Source organism: Xiphophorus maculatus, chromosome 3, assembly GCF_002775205.1.
Source record: "Xiphophorus maculatus strain JP 163 A chromosome 3, X_maculatus-5.0-male, whole genome shotgun sequence".
NCBI classification, from domain to species: Eukaryota; Metazoa; Chordata; class Actinopteri; order Cyprinodontiformes; family Poeciliidae; genus Xiphophorus; species Xiphophorus maculatus.
Window position 1 is genome coordinate 11,347,757 of NC_036445.1, and position 13,261 is coordinate 11,361,017.

Genomic DNA, 13,261 nt, shown 5'->3' on the forward strand with positions numbered 1-13,261 from the left:
TCTAATTGTTCTACCACTTCAACATGTAAACATTTCCTGCAGCTAGCTAGCTAGCTCACTGGTATTTTAACCAATTCCAGCAGTTGTGAAAACAGTACACAGTAATACTTTTATTGTTTTTTATTGTTGCTCTATTCCAGATGCCATTTTGTTGATTCAACAACGTTTATTAGCATTTCAGATTATGTATGCTAGTCTCAGTAAAGAAATGCCAAAGCGTTATTATTCTCCTGCGGCAAAATAGTTGGACCGGGGTGTAGAGGAAGTCTGACCTACATGCTGAGAAGAGCTTAAACCAGCTTCACTGACAACAACAATCAAACTCATTAGGTTGTGTTTCCCAAACTCCTGTTGTTGTGCAATCAAACTAAAGCTCCAGCTGGATTTGAGGCTATGCTGCTGCCACATGAACGATTTACTGGCAAACAGCAAGAATAGGTAGGATTTTGAGTTAATTAGCTGCTTAGCATGCAGCAAAATAATCACTGTCAACAAGATTATTCATTCTAAATAATCTTTTAAACCTTATGGAGAATTGAAGAGAGGTAAAGATAGAGCTGTCAAGTCTTTTGCAAGGAGATAGTTATGTTTTCTAAAATTTCTTAAAATCTTTATAGAAGATGCAGCTTCCAATTCTTTCATTATAAAACTTTACTGAGGGAACAGAAAAACCATTAGTATTCATGATAGAAGTGAATATAAACCATGACAACATGTCTAAAATATTCAGTCATTTTCTATGTTATCTGCATTTGTGATTGAAAGTGGAAAGAAAATGTCTGTTCATTTGAGCAGCCGTTAAAACAGACCTATGTGTTTGTCGGGGAGCAGGGCTCTCTCACTGAGCTCCTCGGCCGTCCGGAGGAGGCGAGCTCGGAGGTCAGCAGCAGACGAGGAGTCCTGAGGCAGCAGAGGAGCCAGACGCAACAGACGAGAGGGATCTCCGAGGTTCCTGAAGTCTTCAGGATACTCCGAAAGCCACGTGCTGAACACAGTACACACTGCTCTGCATGGACAGGAGGAAACAGGAGATAGGAAAACAGCTGGACTACTAGCTTTAGTTAAAATCTGCTTAGAGCCAAAAATAACTTGTGAGAAGCAGGAAAAAAAGTTGAAAGAAAAATAAAATATTCAAAAATATTCAGTCAGTAATTTAGATTAAAACAGGATAAGATAGCCTGCTTTAAAAATGTTATTTGAATATTATTTTATTCAAATAATATGACTGTATTTGAATAAAGAGTGCGTTTAAAGTAGGGATGCACCTTTTATCACTCTCGTTTCCGGTACAGATACCTGAGGTTTAGTATCAACTGATACTGATTCCATATAGAAAAACACTGAAGTCACTTAAAATGTTTCTTTCTTTTAAATACAGACACAAATGTACTGTATTATATATTTACCAGTACAACACACTTAAATACACAAACAGCTTCACAAGCCTGGTCACACTGTAAAATAAACAATAAAGAGACTGAAATTCACAAAAACAATAGTTTGACTACCTTGGTTTACATGTTTTTTACTTTCCAAAGGTTCAGAAAGTGCAATTAGGAATTCTAAATATAATGTAAAATAAATAATACAGCATGATGTCGCTCAGAGCACAAAGTATAGAACTGGACTCAATAGATCTGTCCTTAAGGATCGGGCAAATCCATAAGGACAGATGTTAACCAAAACATCCATAATAGCTTCACTAACTATAAACAGCCACATGTTCACATTTAATTTTTTTTTTTCTTTTATTCATTTCATTCAATACAAATAAAAAAATGTTTAATACAAAGAAAAAAATAAAATAATTTAAAAAAATTTAACTCACTTCACTGGGTTTTATATAACAGAAACATATTACAATATATTACAAAACTATGGAAAATCCTTAATGCTTCAAAGCAAAAGTAAAACCAACAGTCAAATAAAAATTCAATCTTTCAACAGCAGAAGCAAGAAGCAGAAGTCGTTACATGGTTTCTCGCCTCTGTTTACGAGACATAAGGTGGGTTTTTTTTACTCACTTGTTGAAGGATTGTCTTGTCTGACTTCTCTCGCTGTCCCCAGGCGGATTCTCTAATCTGTGAACAGGAAATAAAAAGTTCATTCAGCCAAAAATAAATAATAAGATCTTTCAGCAGCAAACACATTCATCTAGGAAATGCAACAATAATGAAACTTATTCAAGAGGCAATCCTGTGACGATACTGTGGTGATATCCAGTCACTCTTCACACCAAAGTAAGAGCGCCCAGCAGTGTGAAAGGCGTCAACGACATTTCAAACACCACAATATGAAAATATTGGAATCTAATTTCCAAAATAATAGGTCAGGCTAACGTTAGCCTAATGAGCTCTGTTACGGCCAGTGGCCTTTTTCTGTGTTTGTTGTTTTTCAGTGGCTAATCAGATTGACTCCACCTGGAAGTGGGTGCTGCCCTGCTTGTCCTGTGTCACATCCTGAGGCCTACCGTGATTGGGTCATCAATTGCCGGCTCCACCAATCACTGTTGAGGCCTCCCTTTAAGAACCAAGGACATCCTGGGAGAAGGCGCGGCTGTTTCTTTGTTTAGACAGCTTGCCACTTTGTTAGGGGTTTGACTGCTGTAAACTTGTTTTGATAGCTCTGATAACCTTTGTTAGCTCTGACAACCTTTGTTAGCTTGGACAGCTTGTGTCACTCACTTTGTCCCTGTGCGGGATCTTTGATTCTCTGTTAGAGATTTGTAGTTTGTTTTGTGTACCCTGTTCTGAAAGTCTATTTTTGTTTGGTTAAGTTCTTTGATTTACAATTGTTTGTTTTGGGGCTTTGTTTTGTTTAGTACCCTTTTTGTTAGTCTCTACATTTTGACTCTTGTTAATTTTTACCCCTTTATTTTTGTTGAACCCTAACAATAAAACCTCTAAACTGTTAAACCTTACCACCTAGGTTTCTTTAATGTTACTTCCCTTTCCCCTGGCCGAGCCGGGTCGTAACATTAAATGGGGGCTCGTCCGGGATATATTTAATACAATCCCGTGGCTACAGTTTAGGGAGATTTGTTTGTCTTTTCTGCCTGGAGGTGCTGCTGTAAGGTTTGTGTTGTTAGTTCAGACATGGCTCAGTTTAATATTGACCAGTTCTTGGAACAACCTTCTCTTGAAGAACTTGCATCTTGTCGTAAAGCTGATTTAGCTGAGATTGCAAGTTACTTTTCCATTTCCTATTCCAAGCACCTGCTGAAGAAGGAATTAAGGGATCTAATTGTGAATAAACTGGTTGAGTTGAATGTGTTATCTTTGCCTTCACAGATTCCAATCTCATCTGCTCTACCAACTGTTGCTGTGCCTGCTGCAGAGATGGAATCTGCTGGCCCCTCAAACCTTGCAGAGAGGCCTCAGGAGCTAACACCAGAGGGGGACCTGAAGGTGGTTGGTGGGATTCGGACTCCTGTCACACTTCCTAGGTTTGATCCCCTCTCGGCTTCCTCTGGATCTGTTGGGTCCAGAGTTGATGCTCGCCTAAAGGTTCGTCTCGCCAGATTGCAAGTTGAGGCTGAGGAGAAAGCACAACTCAGGCAATATCAGCTTGAAATTAAACGGTTGGAGATTGAGGCTGAAAAAGCTATAAAGCTTCGACAGCTAGAGCTTGAGTATAAGGCCAGATTTCCAGTTCAAACAACCAGTGAGAGCCCTACTAGTAGTTCTAGGGGGCCCTCTTCTATTAGACCCTTTGATGTTACCAAGTATGTCTCTTTAGTACCTGAGTTTCGAGAGACAGAGATTGATTCTTACTTCTCTGCTTTTGAGCGAATAGCACAGGCTTTACAGTGGCCACCTGACGTTTGGTCTTTGCTTCTACAGTGCAAAATCTATGGTAAAGCTCAAGAGGTTGTAGCCGCCCTTCCTCTTTCAGACACCCAAAAGTATGATGTGGTTAAAGCTGCCATTTTGAAAGCGTATGAGCTTGTTCCTGAGGCTTACCGGCAAAAATTTAGGTCTTTTACGAAAAGCCCCTCTCAGACCTATGTAGAGTTCGCCAGAGAAAAGGGAAGTCTCTTTGACCGTTGGTGTGCTTCAAGTAAGGTGACAAATTTTGATACTCTGAGAGAACTTGTTCTATTGGAAGAGTTCAAAAATTGTCTACCTGAACGTGTTGTTGTTCACTTGAATGAGCAAAAGGTAAGCTCACTGTCTTCTGCTGCTGTGTTAGCTGATGAGTATGTGCTTACACATAAGTCTACCTTTCAGTCCGTGCTCAATAAAAGTGTGTCTATAAAGTCAGCTGTTGAGCAACCCAAAGCAACTCCTCAAAAAAATGACAAGGAGTGTTTCTATTGTCACAAAACGGGTCATCTCATTGCTAATTGTTTAGCCTTGAAACGAAAAGAACAGAACACACAAACCAAACCTAAAGGTGTGGGGTTAATAAAGAACCAGTCTCATACCCTAGGAAAGGCTGAACTTAGCTATAGTCCCGATCCATGTTATGAACCTTTTTTGCTGACTGGATATGTTTCATTACCAGGAAAACTTGCAGATCCACATCCAGTTCGTATTTTGCGAGACACTGGTGCCTCCCAATCTGTTATCTTAACCGATTCCTTACCATTTTCTGAGTTGTCATCTTGTGGCTACAGTGTTGTTCTGCAAGGACTGGAAATGAGTTATGCCCCCCGGCCTGTACACTTGGTGCAGTTACAATCAGAACTGATTTCTGGTATTTTCCCCATTGCTGTTTGTTCTGCGCTTCCAGTTAAAGGTATTTCCCTTTTACTTGGTAATGATATTGCAGGTGGTAAGGTAACACCATCCCTAGAAGTATTAGATGTCCCCTGCTCCCTTCCTAAGGAGGAAGACGCAACACAGACTACTGTCTCTACTTCCTGTGTGCTCACCAGGGCTCAAAAATTGAAGGGAATCTCAGAGGAAAATGTAGACTTGTCTGACAGTGTGCTTATGTCAATCTTTTCAGAGGAGAAAAAACTACCGGCTACAACACAGTTGCCTGCAGTCCCGCAGCTGAAACCAGATGTGCGACAAGCTGATTTTGGTTCTTCTCCCATCTCCCGATCACAGCTTTGTGCAGCTCAGAAGGTGGATCCAACCCTTACAAGGTGCTTCTCAAGTGTTGTAAGTGCTGACAAAGCTAGAGTTGAACCAGTAGCATTTTATGTAAATGATGGAGTATTGATGAGAAAATGGTGCCCTGTTGTCCTCCCTGATGCTGACTGGAATGTGGTACACCAAATTGTGATTCCATCAGGTTACCGCAAACACATTTTGGCCTTGACACATGAAGGAAGCTGGTCAGGACATTTGGGAGTAACAAAAACTTATCAGAATGTTCTGAAACATTTTTACTGGCCCGGATTAAAAACAGATGTACGCCAGTATTGTCGCAGCTGTCATACCTGCCAGGTAACTGGTAAGCCCAACCAGGTTATCCCTCCTGCTCCTCTCCATCCTATACCTGTGGTTGGAGAACCTTTTGAGCGAATCATCATGGACTGCGTTGGACCTCTTCCTCGCACAAAATCTGGCAATCAGTTTCTGCTCACCTTAATGTGTGCCTCAACTCGTTACCCAGAAGCAATCCCACTGCGTAAGATTACCTCCAGCTCAGTAGTAAAAGCGATGACAAAGTTTTTTTCCACCTTTGGCCTTCCTAGAATAATTCAAACTGATCAAGGCACAAATTTTCAGTCTAAACTTTTTAAGCAAGTCCTAAAAGAACTGAACATACAGCATACAGTCTCCAGCGCTTATCATCCTGAATCTCAAGGAGCTTTAGAGCGTTGGCACCAGACGTTAAAGTCTATGCTACGAAAATATTGTACAGAAACAGAAAAAGACTGGGATGAAGGCATACCTTTTGTTTTGTTTGCCGCTCGGGAGTCTATTCAAGAGTCTCTAAGATTCAGCCCCGCTGAGTTGGTGTTTGGCCATACACTCCGTAGCCCTCTGAAAATTCTCAAAGAGAAACTCTTAGAGATAAATGTTTCTCCCCAGGAAAACATTCTGGATTATGTCTGCAAATTCAGAGAAAGACTGCATCAGTCTTGTGCTATTGCGAAAGAAACACTAGGTGAGTCTCAAAGGTCTATGAAAAAGCATTATGACCAGTCTGCTCTGTCCCGTTCTTTTGCTAAGGGGGAAAAAGTCCTAGCTTTACTACCTGTTCCTGGTTCTACCCTTTCTGCCAAGTTTTCAGGACCTTATGTGGTTCAGGAAAGGTTGAGTGAGACAGATTATGTAATCTGCACTCCGGAAAGAAGGAGGAAATCTCGGGTCTGTCACATAAATATGTTGAAACCGTACTGTTCTCGAGACCCAAACGGTAATCCTGACCTTCAAATAGGTCAATCCTTACCTTCAACTTGCTCCTCAGCATTGATTGTAAGGGATTGTTCTGACTCTGCTATAGAGGATGGTTTAACATTGCGTCCCATTTCTTACCAAAGCTCACGATTGTCAAACTCTAAAATGTTGAAGGTTCTGCCTAACCAGCTTTCACATTTAACAGAGGAACAAAAAAATGATATTATTGTCTTGGTCAAAAGTTTCCCAGAACTATTCCATGATGTGCCAAGACAAACTTCAGTTCTTGAACATGATATTGATGTTGCCGGGGCCAAACCAATAAAACAACATCCGTACAGAACAAACCCAGTTAAAAGAGTTTTGATGAACGGTGAAACAGACTACATGTTACAACATGAGTTTGCTAAGCATAGTTCCAGCCCATGGAGCTCCCCTTGTCTTTTAGAGATGAAACCTGATGGTTCTCCTCGTTTTATAACAGACTTCCGAAAGGTAAATTCAGTTACTGTTATGGATTCCTATCCACTTCCCCGTATAGAGGATTGTGTTGATACCATTGGCAGTGCCAATTTTGTAAGTAAACTGGACCTGTTAAAAGGATACTGGCAGGTACCATTAACAGATCGTGCATCAGAGATCTCTGCCTTTGTGACACCAGACCAGTTTTTGCAATATACCGTCATGGCGTTTGGCATGTGTAATGCCCCGGCCACCTTTCAACGGTTGGTTAACACTGTTCTGTCTGGGTTACCAAACTGTAATGCATATCTTGATGATCTCATTGTGTATACTTCTACCTGGGAAGAACACATTAAAATCTTAAGAGATGTGTTCACACGGCTTGCTGAAGCTTCGCTTACTGTAAACCTAGCAAAGTGTGACTTTGGTAAAGCAACTGTCACTTACCTAGGTAGACAGGTCGGCCAGGGACAAGTATGCCCTGTAGAAGCCAAGATAAAAGCCATCGTTGAGTTTCCTGTCCCTAGCACCAGAAAAGCCCTTCGCCGTTTCCTTGGCATGGCCAGTTATTACCGAAACTTCTGTCGAAATTTTTCGACAGTAGCCCACCCTCTCACTACTCTGCTGAGCCCAAAAGTAGACTTTGTCTGGACTCCTGAATGTCAGCATGCTTTCGAAAGTATAAAATCTCTGTTGTCCTATGCACCTGTCCTCTCTTCTCCAGACATGTCGAAGGTTTTTAAACTTGAAGTGGATGCTAGTGCTGTTGGAGCTGGTGCTGTACTGTTACAGGAAGGTGGGGACGGAGCTGATCATCCCGTCTGTTATTTTTCCCGTAAATTTACACCCAGCCAACTCAATTACTCCATCATTGAGAAAGAAACTCTAGCCTTGCTACTTGCACTTCAACACTTTGAGGTTTACCTAGGGTCTAGTCCTGTGCCAATCATAGTGTACACCGACCACAACCCCCTTGTTTTCCTTTCTCGCATGTACAACCACAACCAGAGACTCATGCGGTGGGCTTTACTGGTACAGGATTACCATCTTGAAATCAAACATAAGAAAGGTGCAGACAACTTCTTAGCAGATGCTTTATCTAGAGTGTAGCTTATATACTTACCTTCGGTTGGGAATGTTCCTTTCAAACACTTTGGTTTAGGATTTTAAGGGGGGGAGGTGTTACGGCCAGTGGCCTTTTTCTGTGTTTGTTGTTTTTCAGTGGCTAATCAGATTGACTCCACCTGGAAGTGGGTGCTGCCCTGCTTGTCCTGTGTCACATCCTGAGGCCTACCGTGATTGGGTCATCAATTGCCGGCTCCACCAATCACTGTTGAGGCCTCCCTTTAAGAACCAAGGACATCCTGGGAGAAGGCGCGGCTGTTTCTTTGTTTAGACAGCTTGCCACTTTGTTAGGGGTTTGACTGCTGTAAACTTGTTTTGATAGCTCTGATAACCTTTGTTAGCTCTGACAACCTTTGTTAGCTTGGACAGCTTGTGTCACTCACTTTGTCCCTGTGCGGGATCTTTGATTCTCTGTTAGAGATTTGTAGTTTGTTTTGTGTACCCTGTTCTGAAAGTCTATTTTTGTTTGGTTAAGTTCTTTGATTTACAATTGTTTGTTTTGGGGCTTTGTTTTGTTTAGTACCCTTTTTGTTAGTCTCTACATTTTGACTCTTGTTAATTTTTACCCCTTTATTTTTGTTGAACCCTAACAATAAAACCTCTAAACTGTTAAACCTTACCACCTAGGTTTCTTTAATGTTACTTCCCTTTCCCCTGGCCGAGCCGGGTCGTAACAAGCTCCAACATGCGACACGAAGGTTTTTCAGTTCTGCTATTACAGCTATACTAGCATGTTTCCTCACAACGTACATTTTTACTAAAACTACGGGAGGCTTCTGCACCTCTACCATCAGTTTCAGTCCATCTTTATTCATAATCCATTTACTGTCAACCTATCCAGTGAAAGGGAGTATGGGGGAATTTTAATGGAGTTTCTGTACACAGTTCTGCGAACAACAGATACTTCCAGCTCTGTCAAAGTAAATCATACCAAATGATCTGAAATGTGTGGAGAAGGTGTGCGCTGTTCTCTGCTGGTTAGAGCTCTGCTCCAGAAGGAACGGTCCTGATCTCAGTCCGTTTCAATGGTTTGACCTCAACATCAACAGGTTGTAGCATTAGCATTAGCATGTGGACAGCATTGTCCTCCTTTTTCACACAGCACTAATTACCATTGTATGATATCATGTAGATTATAAAGCACCACCATCTTTTGCACATTCAAAACAGTCAGGGAACTGTTATGCTTTTTTACAAATATTAAAAATCTCACTGCACTCTTGATGCACCCTAAAGGATCTCTCACTTAAACTTATCCTTGAGAAAAATGCTCAACAGCTGCATTTCTAAGAGACACTGGACTGATATAGGTTTTAAAAAAGCAGTAAGGAACTCCATGCAATGTCTCCATGACTTTAGAAAGAGTTTTCAGGTTTTATAAATTACAAATACATTTACAATATCTGATTGAATTTGCATGCAAACCAGAGTATGTTGCATGACTACTGCAACCTAAATTTTGTCTGCATGAGAGGAATTTATGAGAACTTAAAGTATTTCTCGCTTCTTGAAGAAGTGCCAAGGAGGCAGTATAAATCAAGGGGTAGAGATAATACCAGGAAAAAGAATGTTGAGGAAATATTCCTCTAGGAATCAGAACAGAACAAATGTGTCATTTTTCTTTGTGCTGAGAACCATTAGTGTGTATTTATGGTCGGATGTTTTTCCTCTCATTCAACACAGAATAAGCAGTCCCTTGTCCCAGAGGAGTAAAAGTCCTACCCGACAGGATCAGACTGATTCAGGCAGCACAGCTGACCAGACAGGAAGCAGCTTCAGTTGCTGCAATAGGAACTGCAATAATACTCTATTTTTAATCCTTGACTTTGACAGTTACCTACCTGTCAATGAGGATGTCCAGCACTCTCTCTGTGGAGGTGAAGGACCGATAGGTGGAGAGGAAGATGGAGATGAAGGAGGAATCTCCCAGTGAGAAAGAGTGGAGGAGGTGGAGCACCAGCTTCTCTTCCGTTCCAGCTTTCACGCACTGGGAACGGGAAACGTTTGACTGGAAGTCAACAGGAAGAGAGGAGAAGACACTTGACATGCCTGCAGAGTTTTCTGAAACAGAGTCAAATTTAAAGTAGCTTACCACTGGACTGTTAGGGCCAGCATGCTGCTGTTTGACCACAACCGTGTAGACAACCCCTTCCTCTTCCTCCTCCACCACAGTGGACTGTAAAGCAGGGAAAATGTGAAGAAAAGCAGATTTATCTATGTAATTTATCTACACTCTGCTTCCAGTCAGCCAGACTTTGTTTTGATCCTTTAAACTGATTAATTCTCAAAGTCTTCTGAAACTCTTTCTTTTGTTTGGATAAAAATAAGGAGATGATTCCCAGTTTTTACCTTCAAACTAAACACTCTGCAGTGTTTATTCTGGACAAATGCAAAGTGTAATGAAAACAATGCACACATCTTTGAACTCATTTCCTACATGTAGCTAAAGTGACCCTGGTTTAGCCTGAGGGAAAGTCCCTGACACAGTTACCCCATTTTGCTGCCCTACTAACTCACAGACCCCAGAGTGCAAGCTGCGGCGCCAAATCCGGCCATTCTTACCAAATCCAGAGGACAGTACCAGGTAGTCTTCATGGGTGAGGACTCCGCCTAAGAAGACAAAACAAATCGCATCATGAGGTTTCATATTTGAAGGTTTTTGGATGGTAAAATCTAGAAAATATTTTTGAAAAATAATGACAAAAGGGCAGAATAGAAGTGGAGATCAAAGTTTTAAATGTTTTAAAAGGTTAGGCCTTTGAAACTGATGACATTTCTCAGATTTGAAGAATAGTTTTGTTAGAGATTTCAGAAGAAGAGCCAAAATTACTGAAGCTTTCTGCAGTTTGTGCCTGTTGCTGTGCACTGTCAGTCAGCAGGATGAAGGAAGGCTCCTACAACATCCTCTTGACTACAAGAAACTCAAATTCGACTCATCTGAAATATTCTGGTTGTGGTGTCAACCACAGTGTGCAAAACAAATAAGTGACCGTCAACTCTCTCAGCAAAGTAACTTCGTTTTAAACTTCAAGCAGCCTGACTAAATATTCAGTCATATCAAATACTTTATATCAGAGAGTACTAAAGCCACACTAGGATTTGATTTAAATTACAAGAACAAAGTTATATTATTATGACAATCATAATATTAGTGAGATAAAGATCCAATGTAAAAAGTCATTAAATTACCTGAAAAAAGTCGTTTTAGCAAGAGTAAAGCTTCAGTAATTATCAAAATCTGGTCTAGCTGGTCTAGTCCAAGATTCTTCCTTCAAAATAGACACAATCCTTTCAAAATCCTGCTATTGATAAAATGTTTATTTCCTTATTTGTAAAACTGATCCGAGAACAGTACTTCACAAAATGCTCAACATTCTTCATTGTAATTTTCTATTATGTTTCATGGAGGAATTAGGAAAGTCATAATAACAAATTTTATAACAAATAATTATTGCAATAAACAATAATATTGCTGTTTTGAGACTATTTTAAATAATTACATGGATATTGGCCTAATAATGCAAGTTCGCATGCAAGTAATATTTCTTGTCATTCTTGTTGCTGGAAACCAGCCAGTAAAACACGTAAAAAAATACCCCAAAAACAAATAATGACTCACATGCTATCACATGCAGACAACCTCTCTAATCAGCTCCAGTCCAGTATGGTCAATACACAGAAACCTGCCTCTGCAGCATTAATGCTCAGGCTTATCACACTCACACACACACACGGCTCTTGGGTTGCAGGATCCTGCAGTCGAACTCAGGTTGCACAGAGCTAATGAGTCACATCTCTCTCTCAAAGAGAAAAGAAGTGTGATATGTGCAGCTGCTCTCCAGAGACATTTGAATACTGCCAAAACAGACAGAGCGATAAGAGGCAGATGACCTATTACTTAACACAAACTGCACAAGTGGTAGTGCATCACATTATCTGAAGGTACGTTACAGATAAATCATGTTTTAAAAATGAATAAACATGTTCGGATAATATTTTGTAGTTATTTATCGTACAACCCTCAAAGTTTTACAAAACCTTTTTCTTTTATATCTTCAAACAGAAACAGCAGTCTCTTTCTTTCATCCCTTCTTTTCTTTTACATTTCTGCACATAAATAAGAGGCCGCTGTTTACTGAAAAGCACATAAAACCCATGCAAGTGAGCAAATAAAGAGGATTTTTATCCCAATTTTCAGAATGAAAGCGTTTAAAATTATGAAAATGATCTTTCTGTATTGTTGGTTGTGTTTAGATTACAACATTTAACTGCCACATCAACCAATATTGGAGTTTATTTATGTTGTGCAAGAGCCAAGCACTGGGTCATTCTTTCCGAGGTGCAATCTTCAGACTACTTGCTCTGACTGAGTGGCTGTGAGTCAACAGTTATGATTTCTATAACACAATGGAAACACCTTGGAGACACACTCTGATGAGAAAAACACCAAAATCCTTACATTCCCTAAACTTTGACAAAAGCAAGTTTTATTTTCCAAATATAAGATCCCAAAGATCCAACTCAAGTTAGCACTTGAAAAGGGAAGTTCAAGATCCCAGAGCGAGCTTAGTGTCCACGTTCACAGCAGCAGGAGAGACATATGGTCTGACCCACATCAGGTTTATGGCTTAATTAATCATAATAAACCCATTTAACCTCCAGTGGCCTCTCTCATGTTGCCAGAACTTGGATCGTCCGAAGGTCAGTGGACGCTCCTTACATTCAAAGGGCATTAGAAACAAACATGTTGATCCACCTCTGGATTTTATCTCAAATTGTTCTGGACAAACCTGCCGACATTTCTGTCTTTTCCTATGAACTCAGCACATATGCACACCGAGAGCAAAAGAGAAAACTGTCACAGCAGTTACCTCGTCCCGGGCAAGTACAGGCAGGTAGGAATCCTTAAGCTTCCTGGAAATCTTCAGGATAAAGCCGTGAACATTTCTCCCATTTTCTCCTTCCCTTTTCATCTGCGCTCCCCTCGTTTCCAGAAATCCTCAGAATCCAAACCGATTTCTGTAGGTTTATCTCGGTAAAGCATGCCTCTCTACACACACAACGCCAGGCTTTGTTACACACCTGAAGCAGGACTCAAGTCAAGTCCGGCCCCCGGCAGGAGGCATCATATGGACACACCCATTACACACACAAACACACCCCCTCCCACGCCCACACACACACACTCACACTCCGCAACACTTTAAGAACATGCAGGTATCCATAAAGCAGTTAAAGTGAATTCCTTTTTTTCTACATGCCTATATTACATATGCATACAAAACGTTTGCATCAAAAGGATAATATATTCACATAATCAAAGGCCTCCATCAGTGAACACCCACCTCTACACACACACACACACACACGCACGC

General features: G+C 40.7%; 1 protein-coding gene across 2 annotated transcripts in view; it reads right to left on the reverse strand.

Moving 5' to 3' along the window:
• The window catches only part of LOC102232099 (ral guanine nucleotide dissociation stimulator-like 2), a 35,243-nt gene that overhangs the window by 13,498 nt on the left and 8,484 nt on the right, over window positions 1-13,261 (reverse strand). The window contains exons 1-6 of one of the 2 annotated variants that reach the window (XM_023331390.1): window positions 12,758-12,981; window positions 10,449-10,496; window positions 9,979-10,062; window positions 9,728-9,894; window positions 2,025-2,081; window positions 810-1,006 (exon numbers count right to left, since the gene is read on the reverse strand). In XM_023331390.1, the coding sequence (XP_023187158.1) occupies window positions 810-1,006; window positions 2,025-2,081; window positions 9,728-9,894; window positions 9,979-10,062; window positions 10,449-10,496; window positions 12,758-12,859 (655 nt within the window). In that variant the 5' untranslated portion in view covers window positions 12,860-12,981. Of the gene's footprint in view, window positions 1-809; window positions 1,007-2,024; window positions 2,082-9,727; window positions 9,895-9,978; window positions 10,063-10,448; window positions 10,497-12,757; window positions 12,982-13,261 lie in introns of those variants that run through there. The other variant, XM_023331389.1, reaches the window with a different exon arrangement.